Here is a 23,104-nt window from a genome sequence, read left to right as displayed (position 1 = left end):
TAGCCATGCTGGTTCAGTGTGCCTTCAATTTTGAATAAATCCCCAACAGTGTCACCAGCAAAGCACCCCCACACCATCACACCACCTCCTCCATGCTTCACGGTGGGAACCAGGCATGTAGAGTCCATCCGTTCACCTTTTCTGCGTCGCATAAAGATACGGTGGTTAGAACCAAAGATCTCAAATTTGGACCAAAGCACAGATTTCCACTGGTCTAATGTCAATTCCTTGTGTTCTTTAGCCAAAACAAGTCTCTTCTGCTTGTTGCCTTTTAGCAGTGGTTTCCTAGCAGATATTCTACCATGAAGGCCGGATTCACACAGTCACCTCTTAACAGTTGTTCTAGAGATGTGTCTGCTGCTAGAACTCCGTGTGCCATTGACCTGGTCTCTAATCTGAGCTGCTGTTAACCTGCGATTTCTGAGGCTGGTGACTCGGATGAACTTATCCTACGCAGCAGAGGTGACTCTTGGTCTTCCTTTCCTGGGGCGATCCGCACGTGAGCCAGTCTCTTTGTAGCGCTTGATGGTTTTTGTGACTGCACTTGGGGACACTTTCAAAGTTTTCCTAATTTTTCGGACTGACGGACCTTCATTTCTTAAAGTAATGATGGCCACTCGTTTTCCTGTACTTAGCTGCTTTATTCTTGCCATAATACAAATTCTAACAGTCTATTCAGTAGGACTATCAGCTGTGTATCCACCTGACTTCTGCACAACACAACTGATGGTCCCAACCCCATTTAGAAGGCAAAAAATCACACTTAAACCTGACAGGGCACACCTGTGAAGTGAAAACCATTTCAGGTGACTACCTCTTGAAGTGTGACACTACAATTTTCATAGTCATGAAAATAAAGAAAACTCTTTGAATGAGAAGGGGTGTCCACACATTTGGTCTGTACTGTAAATATTTATAATCATATGTAAATAGTTGGTTTGGGCTGCTCATTAAGAATTCCATGCAAAATAATGGTACCGCTTTCAGCACCTAAAATCCGAAAGAATAATACCGCCAGGGAGGTTAAGTGACTAATCTTACATTGAAGGTGCAGATGAACATTATTACTGATCCCACATTGCTGCCCCTAAATGGTAACTTCCCAACCACACAAAGCCTTTGAGCAAAGCAAGCTACTGATACAACTCATTGGGAATTTGCAATTTATTTATTTAATTTATCTCCCCAAACATTCACAATGCTATACAGATTTTACGTTCTCTTTACAGCTTTCAGGTAGATCCATGTTTTTCAGGTAGATCCGTGTTTTTCTAGTAACAAAGAAAAAAGGACTGAAGTTTGAGTGACTTTATTCTTTCACCAACATAATAAATGAGGATCTTACTCCAAAAGCAGATTCCAATAAAGTCAATTGGTACAATCATTTTGAAACACCCTGGCTGTGTAAAAACGAAGAGCCCAAGGTGCAAAATACATACAAAGCTTGCGGTGACTGCAAACTTATACACAAAAATAGGCAGCTCTTTAGGAACATTACTGGAGGCGGGCCATACGGGAAAAACCGCTAACAGGACAAGGAAAAACCTAAAATAAAACCCCAAGTGCATCACAGACTGGTAACAACTGTGAGACTATAGAGATAGGATTGTCCATGGAGATACTGAAACACAGGAAAGGGGAAGTGCATATTTAAAACAATAAATCTAAGCTAGAAAGTTGACATGATCTGGAAGATATTTGGACATCTGTCAATGCTCTCCTCGATGAGGTGACAAGCAAAGACTTCATAACCAGCATTCTTAGAAAAAAAGAAAAGCTGCTCCAAAACAGATCCAGACGTTTCAGGAACCCTGCTGTAACACCGAATGCCCATGAGAATCCTCCTGTGAGTGGTCACGGAGCTTCACCGACTCCTTCTGGAGGCTCCACTGCACGTCAAGTTGGTTCAAGGTGGCCTCGACAATCTTCTACTGGAGTCTATTTAGTCACACTGGCCTCACAATCGGAAGATCGTTCATGGGTGGCGTCAACAGCAGGATTTAACCTCAGCAGCCCTTTTGCGTGATGTCACCACCTGAAGCTTTTGTAATTTCCATAGTGGTAAATATCTGGTACAGGGGGAAAAAAAAAAAAAAAAAAAGTTAAGCCTAAGCGTTTAATGTATATTTTCATGTCAGTTTTAATAACTGCACCAGTTAAACAGATCACACAAGAATTACCACAATTAGGCAGCACAGAGGCCTGGAGGTTATAGCACGTTCTTGCAACACTGATATCAAATCCAGGCCAGAACATTATCTGCGTGGAGTTTGCATGTTCTCCCTGCGCTGGTGTGGTTTAGCCTGGGTACATTGGTTTCCATCCACACTAAACATGCTAGTAGGTTAACGGGCACCTGCTTAAACTGGCCCTAGTATATGTCATGTACGCATGTACACGTGAAATAGGGACCTTCTGTTGCCTGACGGGGGAAGGAGGAGAACCCAGGGAACCGACCGTCCCAAGGAGAGGCCCACATCCACCCCATTAACCCTTCAGGGAGGAGATTGGGGACAGTTACTCACCGAACCAGGTGGGCATCGCTTCAGACAGAACCCCTGTCGAAATGGGGGGGGGCGCTGTTGAACTGTAGGAACACTGCAACTCGGGTCGAGAACCATTGTATGAGACCTCGCAAAGCATTTAACTGGCCAGACTGGGGTGACCACAATCTAGATTATCTAGCCATTCCTTGAGCCTAGCAGTTGATTGTAGATACAGTCAAAACGTTTTTATCAAAAAAGAAAAATTTTGCCAGGACCAGATATCCCAGCAAGGAACTAGGTCCTAACTAGGCAGAAAAAAAAAAAAAAACGAGTACCTATAGCAGGGAGAGGGAGTATACCCCCTGGGATTGCCCATAGGCATAGCCAGATTATTTTTCTGCCTAGTGTCCTACTCCTGTACAACCCAATAGTTATGAAGATCAGGAGCTGTGTCCGTCAATGAACGAAAGAAAAAAGTGCTGTTTTGTTGCCTTTTTACGAGTTACAGGTGGTTATGCTTCAGCCATGGAATAGCAAAATACTGCCATTGCTAAAAACTGTGCTGCATCTGATAATGATTTTAGCTTTACAGCATATGTTTTCAGCAGCTTGGCATGTCTTGATGTGAAGAAAGAGAAAAAAAAAAAAAAGGACCATGACAAACCTTTCTAGCAGGTCTGTTTTTATACTGCTGTGTAACCAATAACAGAACGGCCTGGGGCTACTCACCTCTGCACATGTTGGATGGATGCCAATGGTCTCATCCAGCTTCTCTTTAGTGAGTCCACATTTCATTGCTGCGGCATAGCCCTGAGTGATCTCGCCGGCGTTTGGACCCAAGACATGGAATCCAACAACACGCTCCTAAGGAAGAATTAAATGTTAGTCATTAGCCAAATCCTGCTACTTCTGGGGGGGAAAAAAAATGGTTATTGGCATCACATTTAATGGTACATATTAGACCACAACTGCCCAAAAAGTTTCACTTCTTGGTAAGAAAAAAAAATATATATACATAGCAAGCCATTTATAAATAACTTTCACACTGACAATTTAAACTGGTTGACAGAAATCATATGGCCAGGAGCTACACCAAAAGGGTGTCTGGTAACACTACAATCACACACTTTAATGTACACACTTTATAAATGGCAATGGCACAGATCCATGTCTTATCAGACACAGGTGGTTTGTCCATGTTTAAAACCAACAAGTTAAATCCTTGGAGAAGGTGTAAAGTAAACCTGTGCTTTGCCCATGTAGTCACGTGAGAATAGAAGCAAAGTATCAGGTTTTTTTGTTGCTCCCCCCTTGACTAAACAGAGTTGGGTCACATATGAAGGTGGCTAGGTTCTGCTGAGGAGCCATCAAAGCCCTCACTCCACTGAGTATATACCCTGCCCACCACCAATAGGACAGTATTTGGGCTGATCTCCAGGGTCAAACAATTTTACATGAGGAGGGGCAGCAAGATATTGTCTGCTAGGCAAGCTCAGACACCATTTCTTGCTCAGGGCAATTTCCTGCAGCGAGATGGTGATTAAGCAAGGGGTTGCAAGTATAGCTTGGTGGGTGGGGGCCTATAAAACAAGCATTGTTACTTTGTATCAGTACATTTCTCGAATACATGCATATTCCCCCATGCGGTCCCTTTAAAGCCCAACTTTAGGCTTATTCCAATATATTCAGTACATTTAGAAGTCTTATTACACTAAGGCAGTATCTTACTGACAGGATTACCAGGAGAAAACTAAAATGCACCTCATACACCAAACAGCCATAACTTTATGATCACTGACAGGTGAAGTGGGGTTATCTGGTTACAATGGCGCCTGAAAATCTGTGGGATACATTAGGCAGCAAGTAAACATGTGGTCCCTGAAGTTGATGTGTTGAAAGAAAAATGGGCTTTGCCATTTTTGTGTATGAGGCTGTGCAGTGGCAGACAAGTCAGGGTACCTATGCTGACCCGTGTCCACAGCCAAAAGCACCTATGATGGCAACTTGAGCATCAGAACTGGACCACGGAGCAACGAAAGGTGGTGGCCTGGTCTGATTAATCACATTTTCTATCATGTGGATGGCCAGATCTGTGTGCATCACCAACCTGGGGAAAAGATGGCACCAGGATGCAGTATGGGAAAACTTGGGTCCTGCCATACATATGGATGGTACTGGACACATACCACCTACATAAACATTGTTGGGGATCAAGTACACCCCTTCATGCAAACAGTTTGATGTGTTGACTTCCAAATTCTGAGGATCTCATTCCAATTGAGCAACTGTGGGATGTGCTGGAAAAACAGGGCCAATCCATGGAGATCCAACCTAACAAATTACAGGAGTTACAGAAACTGCTGACGGCTTGGTGCCAGACACCAGATACCTTCAGAGGTCTAGGAGTCCATTAATCAGGACTGTTTTGCCAGCAAAACAGGGACCTCTTCAAGATTGAGTGGTGAAAGTTATGGTTTAGATTACATCATTATTTATCAACTAAGTTGTTACTTACATAGTCATCTTTATTGCAGATTATCTTTGCAAAGCACCGATTATTATCACGTCCTGGGACGGTCCATTCCAGAGGCCAGAACAAAGTGTGGTAGACCTAAGATAATAAATGGATGTTACGTTAACAGAAAAAAAAAAAAAAAAACGACATTAAATCCATCTTTGGCTTAATTTAGACTATAGTCAACACAAAAAAAAAAAAAAAGAAAAACAAAGAACTGGTCTAACAGCTAAATGATATCTACAGAGTAAAGCATTTAAAAAAGGTGTTGCCCAAAATCAAAATTACTATAAATTGCCATAACATTGCTTTGTGTACTATTAAACCCCTCCAAAATCAATCAACACATGCATCTGGATGTTTGAAGTGATTATACCAAGCAAAGGTTCCCATGATGTTTAAAAGGCAATTATACAGCATAAAAAGTCTCATAAATGTAACCTTTGCAGCACAAATGATCAGACTGAAGGCTCTCAAAGGAGTGTGGGAGGTTTATGGAGGAGCACCATAAATAGAAGGGCTGAAACTTTTCTATATCCTGGAGAAAATGTGGTTCATGGCTCAAAACACATGGTGACTCGCAATGGTCTTGCATTTCTTTCAGTGAATACAAGGCATCCTGTGATTGGATGACGGTAAAAAGCAAAAGCATGGATAAGATGAGGGGAGGACTTTGTATCGAGAAAGTCCTTTTTTTTACTCATCCCTATACAGTACATACTTCTTGCATAGCTTTTTGGATGTGGTGCCCCATTATTAAATATTTTGGCATTTTGTTTGTATATTCATTGGATGAGGGTAGATAGTGACATTCATCTGCCCCTTCTTTCCACTTTTTCCAGTTACAGAACGCCTTGTATTCACTGAGATGAAGACAGGACTTTACATCGATAAGGTTGCTGCCAGCGAATCCCTATCATCACTGTATGAGACCGGAAGCTGCAATAACAGCAGCCATAAGATCAAAGCTCACACTGTATCAGACAGACTATAACAAACATTTTAGCATCCCCGGCAGCCCTCCAGGCATTTGATAATTATTAGAGGTAACTAGACCGGCTCATTGTAAGGTCTAGAAATGGCTGTTTTTCTGGGTTCCACTACGTTTTTCATTAAAGCGGAGTTCCGGCCTGAAAAAAAAAAAATAGATAAAAAATACCCCCGGGACAGTCAGGGCTAGTGCATTTCAGTAATGATAGCCTCTGAACTGTCCCTGGGTTCACTTACCTTTTAGAAGAAATACTTACCTTGAAAATGTATTGTCCAGCGCTGCCATCTCAGGTGTGGGCAGCTGAAGCCAGCGCATCCTCTTCGGTCCCAGAAGCCGTTTAGCAGGGAATGACGCCCCTGCGCCGGAACTGACGAGTGGGGCCGGTGCAGGCGCCTGGATTCCTGGGAGCGATGATGTTCAGCTCCCAGGAGCCAACGCAAGCAGGAAGTGACGGCAGTGGCCGCGTCCGCAGAGGGAGGAAGAGGAAGTAAGGCAACTATATTTTCTTTAAAAACAAGGCAAGTGAATAAAAATAAATACATTTTAATTATCCAATTGTTTTACAGGCAATTTTGAGCAAGCGGACAGTGAAAAAAATTTCTCAGGGTGGAACTCCGCTTTAAAGAGGAAGTAAACCCTCCTCAGGAAGTTGTACCTATAGGTAAGCCTATATTAAGGCTTACCTATAGGTACTGTAAATATCTCCTAAACATGCACCGTTTAGGAGATATTTACCTTTAATGCAGCCAGTGACGTCACTGGCGCATGCGCTCTGAAGGAACGGCAGATCGTGCCGTTCCTTCAGAGCCCCGTGCCGTGACCGTCGGCTCCCGCGCGCGTGCGCGGGAGTGACGTCACCGCGGCTCCGGCCAATCAGATGGCCGGATGCCGCGATCCCGGAAGACGGGCGACTATACATGTCGCCCGTCATACAGGTAAGCGGACGGCACGGCGGGGGCTCGTTCTAAGGTAAGTATTTCATAATGAGCTACTATGCGATGCATACTAGCTCATTATGGGTTTCTCTTTCAGGATGTAAAGAAGAGAAAAAATTTTTTCTCGGTTTACAACCTCTTTAAGCGTCCAGCATTGGGGGTAGCTCTTCCATTACTCCATCACCAGCAAATGAACATACCTTTACAACCAAGATTGAGTTACAATCTGGCCTTTTATTTTTTTTATTGGGAGAAGTTTTAACTGTGTGGCTGAAAATAAGCCCAACTTTCTAAATTAACTTTTTTCCCAGTCAAATGATCCAAAGAAAAACTTCAACCTACACTAAAACCCAATTTAAAAAAAGTCAGTTTAAATCTTGAAACTGGGAAACCAAACTTACCTCTAGATTTTCCTGTCCGAAGACCTCAATGGCTTTCTCCTCTGAATATCCGCAGCAGCCATACTCCATTGGAGTAAACACTGTGGTTGGTACGTTGATATAATCACACTGTCCAAAAGAAAAAAAAAAAAAAAAATAGATATTATATAGAGTAGATGGCATTTCTTTATACTGCAAACCACAACTTCGAACCAAGATAAAAGCATTGCTGTATGACCGACAAGACTCATTATGCCCTCAATGGTGGGCAGGGACTAAAATGTGCAAGGCAGGAAGCCCTTTTCTCCTGTGATTATCAATAGTGAGGCTAGGAGCCTACCCAGCGCTAGGCATTGCTGGCATTTCCCTAGATGCAGTATTTTCAGCAACATCCAGCAAATATAGCTGGCCCTCTGCTGGAAATCAGTGAAAACCAGGAACTGGCAGCAACAGGCATATAGAAATAAATGGCCAATATCACTGAACATGCGCTGTACTTTTCTTAAGATTTGCTGATTCTTCTACTGACTTGGAAATAGACGTTAGGCTTCTGCAAAACACTTTAAAGAATAATTCCAGGAGTCATGTTCTACATATTGGCGTCATGTTCTACATGGTCCAGCTTGGACCAGTGTAGCAATGAATACCATAAACCAGGCTGATGCCCCTGGAAGCCACGAAAGTAGATACTGCTACTCCAGGATCTCCACTTGCTGCTGGGTGCCACGAGTGGCTGCTCTCCTGCATTGTGAACACAGGAGGAAGTGTCGCCTATGAGGATTTTTAAGTACCAAAGTTTGTCGCCAATTCCGCGAGCGTGCGCAATTTAGAAGCATGACCTGTTGGGTATCCATTTACTGGGCGTAACATTATCTTTTACATTATAGAAAAAAATTGGGCTAACTTTACTGTTTACTTCAAAAAAGTGAATTTTTTTTTTTCCAAAAAAAAAAAAATTGCGTTTGGAAGCCCGCTGCGCATATTGCAATGATTGCCATTTTATTTTCTAGGGTCTCTGCTATAAAAATGTATATAATGTTTGGGGGTTCTAAGTAGTTTTCTAGCACAAAAAAAAAAAAAAAAAAATGATTTTAGCTTGTAAGCACCAAGTGTCAAAAATAGGCACGGTCTTAAAGTGGTTAAAGAGGTCACATGGGGAAAAAAAGGTCTGGGATGACATCCACAGTAAAAACTGGAAAAAAAAATAAAAAAAAATACTAAAGCCCAGAGCTATTAGCCCATATCTCATGATTTGATTTAAAATCTGATTGCTGTGCAATTTAAAGCGTGTCAAAAAAAGCAACTTGTAGCCTGAATCTCCATGTATATATGGCAGTGTAGCTTTTACCTCTCAGGGAAAGCTGTGTGCATTATTTAGCTCTATTCCCTCCTCCCTCTCTGAACATTCTGTCTCCTTGGTGTCAGGTCTGAAACTCCCAAACAGATCGCCTTATTTCCCCTTCTCTGCTCAGTGCAGATTATAGAGGCTTGTAAAAGGTAATAACACTTGCATAATGAGGACACTAGAAGATAAAAGGCCTTTTTGGCAGTTTCGGGTCCAGTTAGGGTGAGCTTTTGTTCATTTCAGAATTACTTGCCTCCCCGTACAAGTCTAAGGGAAAGTAAAAGCGGCTAAAGCAGGTCAACTGTACCTCCAATTAATTCTTAACCTAAAAGTCTCAAACCCCTGTCAAAAACACGCTGCATTTGCCCAAAGCTTGTCAATACAAAAAAACTTGCCCCAACCTACCTTAAGTAGCCCAAAGACAAACTGTTTTTAGCAATGAGCCTTGGATGGGAGGGTAGCCAATGACCCCACATAGAAAGGGATCCTGGCCACAGATGGTTAGAATACATAAAAGATTTGATCCATCTGTGGGCGGGCTAGCGGTACCCAAGTTGATCAAGCATGTCAGATATTTAGAATACAATTACTGCCAGCGACTATAGGTGCTAGCAATTATGAGTGTGTGCTCCTAGCTCCAGAGGAGGGTTCCCCCATTAACACAATCAGAATTGATTTGCTTTCCTACAACCACAGGTAATCACATAATCTGTGGTCTGCCTAAGAACACACTGAATAATGCCTCGTACACACGCACCGATTATTGGCCCGTGAATTTTCGGCCAACGTCCGATCGGCCGTTTTTCAGCTTGTTAGTATGATGCTTTCAACAACAGACTCCGACTTTTCGACCGAAAATTTTTGTTGGCCGTCAACACAACGGCCGATTTTCCGTCACTCAGTACAGATTTCGGCAGACAAAAATCTTATGAGCAAGACTGAGCATGCTCAGAGAAGAAAAACACACGGAAAGTAAACCAACACATGACATCACTTCTGAAGTAGATTTTTGTTGGCCGAGAAAATTCGTGTGCAGTCTAGTGCACATTCCAACCAACAAAACACCACTCTGGACAAAAGTCGGACGATCGGTCGGCCGATAATCGTTGCGTGTGTACGAGGCATAAGCAGCTATTCTGAGAGTTCTTATTACAGGTATCTATTCTTGAGGGGAAAAAAAAAAAAAAAAAAAAGACCCCATTTAAAAATCCTATCATTTAAAAACCTCACAGCAAACTATGCAACATGCAGTTGGGTTCGTAATTATGAAACATAAAATGCGGCAAGTATTGACCAACAGGCTTGAGTGTATTGTGAGGATGTCGGAAGCCACATCATCAAGCAGCCAAGGAATCGATGCAATGGTAAAGTGGTAATAAGCAGGATGCACTTCCCTTAAAGCAGTCTCCCTATACACATCTTCTGCTGCTCCCGTCTCCCCTAACCTCCCACCACCCGCACACCAGAGGACAAAGCATCTTTCAGGTTTTGGTAGATGCTGAGCTAGTGTGGTTGACCTAATTATTTGTGGCTGACAAGTGCTTGTCTCTAGCACCAGGCACTTATACAAGGACAATGCAATCACTAATCATGCAAGGGGAAGGATGTTTGTCAGTGCAAGACTCTTGCACACCAGAGGGGGGGCAGTATGCAGGGGGTGGTGGTGTGTCAGTGCAAGTCTCCTCTACACATTGGAACGTATACACAGGACCATAGAAGGGGCGATAGCAAATTGAGCTGCACGATAATCAACCAAAAATCAGACAAAGATTACATTTTCTTTGTAAATCAGCCAGAATTTTATTTTCAAGCAGAGGTAATGCTTTAAACCATGGGTGTCCAACCTTTTGGCTTCTCTGGGCCACATTGAGTGTAGAAAAAATTTCTCGGGCCGCATAAAATATATACTATAGTTAAGGTATACAAGTATTAAAACGACGCCGCACCCTTCCCGCACTGCCGTGCCCCCCCCTCCCCCCAGCACTAATTTAACACAACTAGAGGATGATCTCTTCAGTTGTGTTAAATGTGCCCCCGACCCGCCTTCCTTCCTCCCCAGCAAAAAAAAAAATAAAAATTGTCAGGGGGCAGTGGGCCGCATTGCCTGTGGTTCCGGGCCGCAGGTTGGACATGCCTGCTTTAAACATAACGCAATACACCAGCAGATACATTTTTAATCCTCAGGAGTGGACTGCTTCCTTAAGAGATTATGATTGGATCACTTAAAACAAAAATCCTATGGGCTGCTCAAGCCAATTCCTTCTATGCCCCCCCTCCAACCACCAAATAAAGCCAAGGACAGTCACTGCTTGCATTACATTCATACCTTTACATTGGAGTCTCCATACAGTCTCCTGGCAAGAAGACGCCCTGCTTGGATTGCCACCGGTGTCAACTCCCACTTTCCCTCCAGGATATCTCCAATGGCATACACATAAGGCACGTTGGTCTGTTCTTCGTCATTCACTGGAATCTTACCATTTCTTAGGAAAAGAACCACATGTGCGGAATTAGTGAAGTCGTTGTGCAAGACTATTACTCATGAAAAAGGAAGCTGACACACACAGATACAATTCATTTGTGGGTGTGTCCTACTTCAATTGTGTAGGAGTTACAGATAACTGTACTAGAGACCTTATGGTTATTTGTTCTGATGTGACCTTACTGTGGAATAAGCTTCATTCACATAAACATTATGAAAGCACAACATATGGAAGTCACAGGTTACTGGATACAAATTAGGGGAAGACATGTCTGCAACAAAATTTCTGCTTGAAAGTGTTACCAAAAAAAAAAAAAAAAAAAAAAGAAGAATGGATCCCGTTTCCTTATAGCAGGTTAAACACAGTGCTTGGTGCTTGTGCCATCTAACCCGCCCCTCTAGAAATGTAAAAAAAAAAAAAAAAAAAAAAAAAAAAAAAAAAAAAAAATCTGGCTGATCCTGCCACTTCCCATGTCCCCCCCCTCTGTGCAGACCACGATAATCATGGCTAATGAACCACTGCGGTCAGCCTGCGTGCCTCCGTCATGCGTAGCTCTCTCCCCCTCCCCCTCCCTGCCAGCTCTGTGTCTGTCTCCGCGCGCCCCCTCATGCTGCTGCTAATAAACAAATCATATGTCACTGCCAGCCCCTCTCGGTTAGCTCCTATCCTGCACTGTATAACTGCTTGTAAGAAACAATGCCTCTAAATACCGCTTTGAGAAGTGACTTTAGGTCTGTCACGCGACTCCCGGCCACTGAAATACTACAATCCAGGGCTACAGCAGGAGGAACAAGAGGTCACGTGACATCCAGCTGAGGTCAGAGGGACAGGTCGGCTCCTCCTGCTGTAGCCCTGGATTGTAGTATTTCAGTGGCCGGGAGTCACGTGACAGACCTAAAGTCACTTCTCAAAAAGGTATTGTTTCTTAGTTATACAATGCAGGATAGATTAAAAAAAAAAAGAGGGGCTGGCAGCAAGGCAATGGTTTAGGGTTACAGACCCTTTAATTCAGTTATTTGCCATCTAGAGAAAACAGCAAAGTACAGTTAGAAATCTTAAATCATTTCAAAGCTACAGGTTTTGTTTGGTTAAAGTGGTTGTAAACCAGACACATGCTTTGGCACTGCCCGGACGTGCAGGGTTTCTGGACACAGGTCGTCCAGTTCCTCCACGACCGCACGGGCTGCCCGGTCTCCTTGGATTCTAAGATGTGCATCCTTGGGATTTTCCCCGATGAGGACATGGATAAATATACACTTCACTTTCTCTTGGAAATTTTCGCTAGGAAATTGATAGCCCAAAAGTGGATGCAATCATCTCCACCCCCCGTCTTCCTGGTTGGCCGCTGTCAATGCCACTCTACCATATAAAAAGGTTTTATATGCTAATAGATGTCTGAGACGATACAACAAGATTTGGGACAGATGGCTCAAAGCCCCTGCCAAGTGCACTCCCTGATTCCGGCTGGTTGGTTGGTTCGGTGGCAGCTTGCCCTCACTGTGCCCTTGGGCTCTCTCCCACACCCGCAATGCGTGCTTAGATTGTTATACAACTGTTAGATTGCCACTACGTTATCCTGCTGCAGGCATGTATTGGTGGTATTACCCATCTTTCTCTACCGTGGTGCGTGCCCGCCCCCCCCCCCCCCCCGTTCCTCAGGATCTCTGTGGGCAGGGGGGGAGGCACAATATTATACACCTGTCTGACCTTATTTTGTACCATTCGTTTCAGTAATGTTTTCAATAACAGTGACTGTACCCGTTTATTGAGTTATGTACATAACAGGAGCAGAAACTTTTTTTTTTTTTTTTTTTTAAAAACAAGTGGTTGTAAACCTTCCTCTATCCAAAAGCACAGAGTGTCATTTTGAGTCACTTCTGACTGGTTTTCCCAACACCAAGAGATAAAAAGGCAATGGAGGAGGGGGATCCAGCACGCAGCCAACAAATCACACCCTCCGCTCTGCCTCGTACCTGTGTGCTGTGAGGAAGGGGGTGCATTCGTCCCATCCAAAAGCGCATTTTACATTTTTATACACAACCCTTGTGATAGCTTGGCAGTTACAGGTACTCAGAGAGCAAAAGTGTATAAGACCCCTGATCCCTCCCCTGTCCCCAAAGCATCTGATCAAATGCTTGCCTGGAAAATTGCGATGAGCATGTCCTTTTTATTGTTAATATTTGTAAGTATGATAACCCATTTGTTCTTTTAAAGTGGAAGTAAACTTCCACCCCTGACTTTTTGCTATAGGTAGGCCTAAAAATGGGGTTTTTCACTTACTGTAAAATCCATTTCTCTGATGTTCATTGACGGGACACAGCGGATTCTTAACTTCTGGGTTATACTGCCCCCTACAGGAGTAGGACACTAGGCAGGAAAAAGCTTGACTATGCCTATGAGTAGTCCCAGGGGGTATACACCCACACTCAGCTATAGGCACTCAGTTTTGTTACAGCCAGTGTCAGAAGAAAGCCAACTCCACAGAGGGGTGGGTGCTGTGTCCGACAATCATCATCAGAGAAATGGATTTTAGGGTAAGTCAAAAATCCCATTTTCTCTTTCGTTCATTGACGGCACAGCTCCTGATTCTTAACCATTGGGACATCCCAAGGCAGTGTAAAATATTAGGGGTGAGAAAACAGCAGAAACAAAATTCCCAACGCTAACCATAGCCAACCAGTTAGCATGGAGCTCAACCATACTATATGTAGCCCAGCTGAAAAAAAAAAAAAAAAAAAAAACAAAAACAATACACCCTCAGAGGACCAGGGCCTCTAAACAGCAGCCTGCAAAAACTTGCGGCCGAAAGCAGCATCAGATGGCCGCCTGTAAACCTGCATCACTGAAGCCTGATGACGGAAGGCCCAGGAGGCACTAAGCACCCGAGTAGAGTGTGCCTTAACAGGGAAAGGAGGAACCTGACCCCTAATTGAATAGGCCTGAATCACTGTCTGATCCATCTGGAAATGGTCGCAGCAGAAGCGGCCAACCCTTTGAGGTCCAACCAGGAGTACAAATAGTGAATCTGACTCCCTAAAAGACTCCGTAGCTGCCAGGTACAACCCGATTGCCTGAACCACATCCAGGGAACGCAGGGCAAATTCCTTAGGATGTTTAGGCCTGGAACATAGGGAAGGCAACAGAATGTCTTCATGCAAATGGAAATCAGAGACAACCTTTGGAAAGAGCAATGGACAGGGATGAAGAACCACCTTAGCTCTTTAAACCAACAGGTAAGGTGAATGACAAGACAATACCGCCAGCTCCGACACTCTGCACGCAGAAGTAATAGCCACCATAAAGGCCACCTTCTGGGACAATGTAAGCAGGGGAACCTCCCAATATTTTGGAAGTAAGATTCCTGGATAACTGACCACACCAATTTGAGGACCCAAGGCGGTAATGGAGACCGCAATTGAGGAGCCAAGTTTCGAGCTCCCTAGCTAAAGATACGCACCAAGGAAAGAAAACCGCAAAGGCCGAAACCTGGACCTTGATGGTACTCAAGGCCAGGCACTGCTCAACGCCCCCCCCCCCCCGCCCGTTGGAGGAAAGCCAAGATCTGAGCCTTTTTCTAACCTTTAATAGCGTAGAAATCACAGATTCAGACAAACCTCTATCCTTCAGCACCTAGCTTTTAACAGCCAAGCTGTTAAACCAGCGACTAAAGCAGGATGGAAGATTGGCCCTTGGGACAGCAGATCTTCCCTGAGAGGAAGTCTTCAAGGAGCATCAGCGACCAGCCGTACCAAGACCGGCGAGGCCAGTCTACAGCCACTAGAAAGACCGCAATCCCTTGCTGCCTTGATCCTGCAAGGAGTCTTGGCAGAAGTTTGAGAGGGGGAAAGACAGAAAATCAGACAATACTGATGCCAAGGAGCGTCTGAGGCACCGGCCAGAGGATCCCGAGACCATGCCACAGTCCTCTGTACCTTCCATGGAATGTGTACAGCAGAGGGCTGGAAGGATCGTTCAGCCCACCTTGGAATGCCGGCTACTTCCCAATCCACGAGGACACGTCTCCGATTGTATTGCCTGATTTTATTCGTACCAGACACCACTAAAGACAAAACTGTCCAACGATCCAGACAAAGACTGATCGTTCGGAGTTCTAGTACATTAATCAGCGGTCTGGACTCTTCTCTGACTGAGTGCCTAAAGCTGACTGGTTGTAAACCCTCTGGGACTGCCCATTGGCGTAGTTAAGCTTTTTCATGCCTTGTGTCCTACACCTGTAGGAGGCAGTATAATCCGGAGCTGTGTCCATCAATGAACGAAACAGAAATAAGGCTTGCCTATAGGTGATGGAAATAGGTCCTAAACCTGTACCGTTTCTGAGAAATTTACTGTACATAAAGCCAGTGACATCAATGGTGCATGCGCTCTGAAGTAACAGTTGTAAATGGCAGGAGAAATGTCATCGCGGCTCCATCAAGACAGTAAGACAGGTGAAGATAGAAGCAGCCTTCAGCGATGAGAGCATTGCTGGAATGCTTCGTTTTTAAAGGTAAGTTTCACATAATGTGCTAGTATGCGTAGAATAGTGAGCGTTCATCCAAATTTCCAGCACGAAACCTGAGCGCAAGAGGTATTTTTTTTGTTTTGTAAGCTTTCAAAAATCGATAAGACCTACCGTTCATTTATTTTAACACCAATTTTCTCAAAGCCGATATTTCTGGTGCAGGAGTCTCTGCCTACGGCAATCAGTACCTGCAAAAACAATATTCATTATACAGTGAATGATGAGAGTAACATAATAATGTCTGGACTTGTAACAATCAAAGATCACTTACAGTATTGTATTCCCCTTCGATGACCTGATCGCTTTCAGTGGACTTGGCAACGACTCTGAGCCTCCCTGGAGTACCGGGCTCCAGCTGCTCTATCTGTGGGGATCAGTTCAGTTATTAACACTAAACGAAGGAGACAGTCTACCCTAAAATACACTAAAGTAAAACCCCACCTAAATTGGTTTCTATAGATCCCCTGCAAAAAAAACATCCTCAAGTTCTATACCCTCCAGAGGCATCTACTACCTGCTTGGTTTAATACTGGCAGTCCTCTTCAGACAGACAGAGCAACAATGGCGTCATTCTGCAAGCAGCCTATGCGCAGGGCCACTCACCCCTAGGTGACTGCTGCATGAGCGAATACATGCAGGTGGCCACATGGGATCAGGCAGCCTCATTTATTTCAGTGCGGCTGCCTCCTGCAACTGGGTTGATGTATAAAATTGGTATCGGGTGCAGTTGCATGTGTGAATGTGCCCTAAATCATGGAGTTGCACTTTAAAGAGAGCACTACATAACAGAGTGGCCTTCTTTTATCTCTAGGGCAGGGATGCTGAATGTATGCAGCTTTGCAGCAGGTAATGTCACCGCTCCTGAACAAGTATAGAATCAAAGGGGTTGATTTACTAAAGACAAAATAGATTGTGCAATTTGTAAGTGCAGTTGCACTCTGCAAGGGCATTTGCTGGTGAGTTTGGTAAATGAGGGGAAAGATCTGCTGACTTCCATCATCCAATTATGTACAAATAGATTATATATATATATATATATATATATATATATATATATATATATAATCTATCTCCTTACAAAGAAACCCCAAATTACATGCAAAGTGAAGCTTCACCTTACTTACTAAACTCTGGAGCAGAGTGCAACTGCACTTGCAACGTGCACAGTCTATTTGCCTTTGGTAAATCCACCCCACAGAATCCAAAACATTGATGCAGCAATGATGAATTGAACAGTTCCAACATTTTGAGAGAGCATACAGCACAATCCTTTACTCTAATGTCTCTCCCTTCCAGTCATTCAAAACCCCCAAATTAAAAAAGGAACTGCAGTAGAGGGGACATACCCCTACCCATAATGCATCTGTTCTCAGACCTAGCAATTTACTGCATCATAGGAGGTCACATGCTCCCCCCCATACCCTAAAACACTAAGCATTTTTCAGCAGCAAATGCAGAAGAAGCGGTGTGGGAGTGCTGGAGATGAAAAGTATAAGCCGGACCAAGGGTGGATTTTGCATTTAATGGGCCAGGTAGCAGGGCTCCTTTAAGATAACATTTTGGCTGGAATTAGGCTTTGATTTAAAAGCAGAGAGAAAACACAAGTAATGGTTTACATTCACACAAGCAGAGAAATGTAGCAGTCTGTACAGAAGATTGAAAAACGGCAGTAAAATTTCTTACAGAAGTTGGTACAAATTTCTTGAGGAACTTCACTCCATGCGTTTCCATGTGAGCGCCGGCTTTCTCTGCCATCTCCTGGTCAAAGCCACGGAGGAATATAGAGCGCACCATGACTGTCACATCCAGGCCTATTCCGGCCAAAAACCCGGCACATTCCAAAGCCACGTAGGAGGCGCCAACCACAAGCGTTTTCCCAGGACAATATGACAGGGAGAAAAGATCATCGCTGTGAGGGAAGAAGAGGGTTTTAGAGTTAAAGGAAACATAAGAATCTATTTTGTAACTGAAAGCGAATTAAAAAAAAAAAAAATGTACCCTTTTAAAAAGAGAAGTATGGTTATACTTTTCTTGTGGATCATAGGAGTGCACATACTTGTGCTTTGTGACCCAGAAAACAGCTAATGCCTATTGTCAGTTGATTTTACAGAGCTGCTCCAAGCTCTGGAAGCTTCCCAACCATATTGCCATGAGCCCAGCTACTTAATTGGCAGCTGGCTCCCTCTCCAGCCCGATGCTCCAATAAGCGCTGGAGGGGCAAAAGCACAGAGCTGTGACTGACTGTTACCACTCAAAGGCTGAACGAGAACTGAGCGATCAGCAGGCATGTGATCGCTCAATTCTCGGTCTTCGAGCCAGTGGGAGAACAGCTGCAGCATCACACAGATTCTTCAGCAGAGGAGAGTATGGAGGTCTTTGGTTTTCAGAACCCCTGTAACCTCTCCTTTATTTTGCATTCAGATTTTTCCAAGCTGCCAAACTTCACTCCTTGTCACAGTAACGGAACATCCATACAAATCTCCTTTATTACTTATGAAACTGGTTTGCATTTCTCCCCAGAAACCAGAGGCAAAGTTTTAGGCATCACCCGCATGGTCTTCTCGTTTGAGTATCTCTTGTTTGGAGGTATATTCCTTTACTTTTATATCAAACACCACTTCGGTAACGAGCAAGGTTGGTGCGCCTCTTAGTTTTTTCTACAATGGTCCTTAGACCCCTGGCTAGGCATATTTCCTGGCAGTGTAGTGTGCCCGGGAGGGCCAGGTGCAGCATCCAGCCCCACTGCTTGTGGGCTTTGTAAGTCAACTGCAAGCTGCAGCTGGATGGGGGTTACTGCTTTTAAGTGATACTTCAGCTCAGATTGTTTGGAAGAGCTGCGGCATTCTGAGCGTTTCTAAAAGCATAGAGCCATAAATGAGATTACAACTCGGTACAGCACTCAGCCTGCTGGTACTTTACCAGAACTTTGAGACAGGTATGGTATATCACCATGGGATGTATGGATATAGAGAGCTGCAGCATTTTGTGGAGTCACTTCCCCAAACCTCTACGTTCCATTTGGGAGTTAAACCCTTGGGGGGAGACAACAGAAATGATTTTGAGCATCTAAAAGGATGATCTCCCCTCTCTGACCCTGGTCCCGGGGGTCTCCTGGGAGCACGAATGGAGCGAAACTTTACCAGAGAAATGAAAGTATAAGGTTATGGATTTGGTGCACTCCAATTCAGTAGATACGAGAATAAGAGAGATGAACTATAAATTGTTAATGAGTTGGTATTTTTTTCCATCTAAACTGCATAGGATTGATCCAGATGTTTCATCCCTGTGTTGGAGAGAACCCATGCCCATATATAGTGGAGTGGTTCTTTGATCCAGCCATACTGGAAAGAGGTATTAAGGGTAATTAAGAAAATTAGTAATATAGAGATTAGACAAGACCCATGGCAATGTTTGTTTCATGCTACAACTGAATACATAGAGGTTCTATTATCCCAGTATTAAACACCAAAATTCTTGATCCAGAAATATTGGAAACAAAGGAAATTCCGAGTATACAAGAATGGTTTGGGAGATTGACAAAACTAAGCTTATGGAAGAGCTAATAAGTATGCAAAAAGGATGCCAAATTGAGTTTTCATGCCATATGGGGAAATTGGATAGATTTTAAAAATTCCTTAACATATATGAGATATATGGGCAATTAGAAACTCCCTTAGAGGTTTATAGCCATCGTGGGCATAGTCTCTTATTTTAGGGTCTTTGTTAACACTATATAGCAGTGGTCCTCAACCCTGGCCTACAGGGCCCACTAACAGGCCAGGTTTTAAGTATTACCTTGGGGAGATGCAGACTAGAATACTGCAATCACTGAGCAGCAAATGATATCACCTGGGATGTATTTCAGTTATCTTGCAAACCTGGCCTGTTATGCCCCGTACACACGTGCAGATTGTCTGCAGACGTACCTTTTCTATGTAGTGCAAGGGCCTGCCGGATTGCATACAAATTGAAAGTGTTTGGGTTTGACCTCATATTATATGGTTTTGGTAAGTCTGCAGATAATCTGCACGTGTGTACGGGGCATTAGTGGGCCCTGTAGGCCAGGGTTGAGGACCACTGCTATATAGGGTGGATAACCATGGTTTCTACCCTGAGATACACCCTTTAATCACTTTTTTGGGGGGGTGCTTGGGGTGGATGGAGTGGAGGGACCAGGGGGTAGGGAAGGGAAAAGAAAAATTAAATGGAAAAGAAAAAAAAAAATAGTCCTAGGGTAACTCTTATACTGGTGACATCAAAATTCCATGGTTTTGTGTAAATTTATGTTTTGTAGTGTTACATCTTTGTTCTGTATGTAAATAAATTTAATAAAAACATTTATAAATCAGAAAAAATAAATAGATGGATGTGGGTCTCTTTTCAACCAGACTAACCATAACTATTTTACTCTTCTACTTTAAGAGACTGCTGAATTTGCTTTGTGTGCTTTGCATACTTGGGTATAATATTTCCATCATTAGGATTTTGTTTTAGATTTGTTCTTGTAGCCCTGCAGATGGGGGAGTGGTTTGGCCACCCAAACCCATTCATTGGCTGTTTTTATATGACCTACTTGACAATTAAAAAAATTCCAGACCTTAGGATGTACCTGTACATCCTCGGGTGGAAGCGGTTATACTAGGATCATGGCTGCATCATGTAATGTTTGTGGGTTCCAAATAATTTTCTAGCCAAAAAAAATGCAGAATTTTAAAAATGTAAAAAACTGCCCCAGGCAGAAAGTGGTTAAAGTAACCTCAGAAGCTTTCATCCGTTTTCCTTTTTTGTCTGGCGCTCTTTTCTGCATTAGTTTGTGGCTGGAATCTCATAGGATTATTTTCATAATGAGGTTTCAGCTAATGAACACTGGCTATTTCATAAATGAAATTTCACAAGAATATTGGTTTCATAGTCCACAAACCACAACAGGCCAGCTCATAATGCTCAGCAATAAGCAATGAAACTGATATTTAGTTGCAGGGTCTGAACGGTAATCTTGCTCCAGGTTAAAATCCATTGAAAGCCTCTAGTATTTTATCTACTCCCAGCGTGTTAAATGTAGCCGGGAAGCAGTATTTCTCCTGAGCCCTGCTAGACAATACTAGGAATGTTCTATCTTGTCCCTAAGCTACTGCAAACAGAGCAATGTACTGTCAATCTAAAGGGCTGTGGGCAGAAATATTCCCTGATCAACGGTACCAATGTGTAAAGCAGCAGAGAACAATCCTGAAGTGATTACACTTTAGAGAATGTTGCACCCTATGAAAAAGGAAAGGACTACCTGATTATTGTACGAGCACGATCAAAATGCCCAAATGTTAGTAAAATTGTACATATCACAACTACCTTGTGCATCCAGGTGGATTATACCTTGTTTTTTCAAGACAAATTTGGCTTTTAGTGGTAAATGGTAATGGATATCTCCTGATTTTTTTTTTTAATCAAAAAAAAAAAAAAAAGATATATATATATATATATATATATATATATATATATACAAACATACATTGTGTGTATATGTATCTACTACCATAACCTACCACAAAAAAAAAAAAAAAAAACACAAATCAACATTTTTTCCTGCTCCTGACAATCACATCAATACATAGTACAACCCAGACATAGTGTGAATTTTAAATGTGTATAAAAACCTAGGATTTATACACACACCGTTTTATTCATCACTTTATGTAGGTTTTTAGTGGTGTCACTTATATTTCACCTAACACTATTCACACATACCTTCTATAGTATTATTGCACATAGTTATCTATTGTTATATATAAATTACACTATTCATACAGAGATTTACAGTATCGCATCACACCTGACTATTGAAGATATCAGGTGGTAACATTTACTAGACCACAGGAGACTCACTCATTATTTGTGCAGCACAATTTTATTTTCACAATATTATTATCTCATATTTTACTTATTTTTTAAAGGAGTTTTTTTAAATTTACTAGTTTTTAATGGATGTTGCACCAATGCACTTTATCTAGGTCCATGCTAATTAGCAGTAAGTGATTCACAGGCAGTGCCATACACCTCCCCTTTTCTCTTCATAGTGTGAATTTTGCTTTTTCTTTTAAGCCTACATAAAAAACACACTGACACCAAATTTAAAAAACCCCTCCCTATCTCTGCAAGAACAGAGTGATGCAATGCATCTCTCATCCATTCAGAGACAAAAAAAAAAAAAAAAAAAACACACAGGGTGGGCTTCACAGTGGTTATAAATAACCCCACATGTAAATCTCAGGAATGGATTGGCAGAAATGCAATCCTGACAGGTAAAACCGCTCCATAATCCGCATTTCATCTGTGTATATAGAGCTCAGTTTTAAAACTGGATACTTAAAATACCTTTTAATGGGTCAAGGAAGGATGCAGCATGCAGGACTTTCCAAAACACACTGAATCCTGTAACCGAGTGGTCTAAAGAGTCCCACAGGATTTAAAGGAATATTATATATATATATATATATATATATATATATATATATATATATATATATATATATATATATATATATATATATATATATATATATATATATATATATATATATACACATATATACATATATACATACATACATACACATATACACACACACACACACACACATATATACACATACACACAGCAATGTGAAAGGGGAAATAATGTGAGAGGGGGTATCTGCAGAGGTGGTCATCAAATGGGGGCAGGCTTTGGTAGAGATTTGCATTTGGTTCGCCTAATACTGTAAAGCCAGTCAGACTGATTAAATTTTGGCCAGTTCAGCAGGAAAGTGGAGCCAACCACCTGGTCAGATTTTTTGCACGTGATCACTGCCGGCATCATATAATCTATGGTTTGCTCTAAATGTTGGTGGCTAATTTAAAGGACTTTTATGTCACTGCATGCTATTATAAAAAACACAAAGGCTCATTGTTTTGGATATATACTCAAGGAAAACTTAACAGCTTTTTAATAAAGGGTTTCCTGGTTCCACAGCCTGGATGCTCAGTCTCAAATGATCCCATCAATATTTAATGTACTGAACACAATCACACCCCTCTAATGTAACCAGGTCTAAGCAAGTAGACAAGACTACAATCTCTCAAATATCAATGAAGATCACATAATGGATTCAATCTGAATATTGCTTCCAGTAGTAAAGCAACACCTTCTTGCTACACAGTTGGCATATGACATTTGTTTGATTTAATCATAACTGCCTGACCATGATTCACTTATATGCAAAGTTATGCAAGTGTGATGTAGGTTATGAAGGTAGAGCGTGGTTTTATTCCCTTCTGGCTGTCATGCACTGTCATTGAGCCAGAGACAGCACATTCTGAATACGCTTGCTGCAGCTTTGTTCCAGGTCAGCATCTCAAAAAACACTGAAGCCAGAGGAAAACCATGACCAACACAATTCTGAGGACATGATTA

The 23,104-nt window shown here is 42.5% G+C and overlaps 1 protein-coding gene across 1 annotated transcript in view; it reads right to left on the bottom strand.

The window, feature by feature from the left end:
- Nucleotides 1–1,544: 1,544 nt before the first annotated feature.
- TXNRD3 (thioredoxin reductase 3) overlaps nucleotides 1,545–23,104 on the bottom strand; it is a 60,839-nt gene continuing 39,279 nt past the window's right edge. The window contains exons 9-16 of the mRNA XM_082265896.1: nucleotides 17,341–17,566; nucleotides 15,929–16,021; nucleotides 15,769–15,845; nucleotides 10,979–11,135; nucleotides 7,329–7,436; nucleotides 5,002–5,097; nucleotides 3,216–3,350; nucleotides 1,545–2,069 (exon numbers count right to left, since the gene is read on the bottom strand). Coding sequence (XP_082122022.1) covers nucleotides 2,007–2,069; nucleotides 3,216–3,350; nucleotides 5,002–5,097; nucleotides 7,329–7,436; nucleotides 10,979–11,135; nucleotides 15,769–15,845; nucleotides 15,929–16,021; nucleotides 17,341–17,566 — 955 coding nt within the window. The 3' untranslated portion in view covers nucleotides 1,545–2,006. The remainder of the gene's footprint in view (nucleotides 2,070–3,215; nucleotides 3,351–5,001; nucleotides 5,098–7,328; nucleotides 7,437–10,978; nucleotides 11,136–15,768; nucleotides 15,846–15,928; nucleotides 16,022–17,340; nucleotides 17,567–23,104) is intronic.

This window comes from Pelophylax lessonae (assembly GCF_965119305.1).
Source record: "Pelophylax lessonae genome assembly, chromosome: 8".
In the NCBI taxonomy this organism is placed as follows: Eukaryota; Metazoa; Chordata; class Amphibia; order Anura; family Ranidae; genus Pelophylax; species Pelophylax lessonae.
The sequence above is the reverse complement of the archived record's forward strand: the minus strand, read 5'-3'. Positions and strand labels throughout refer to the sequence as shown.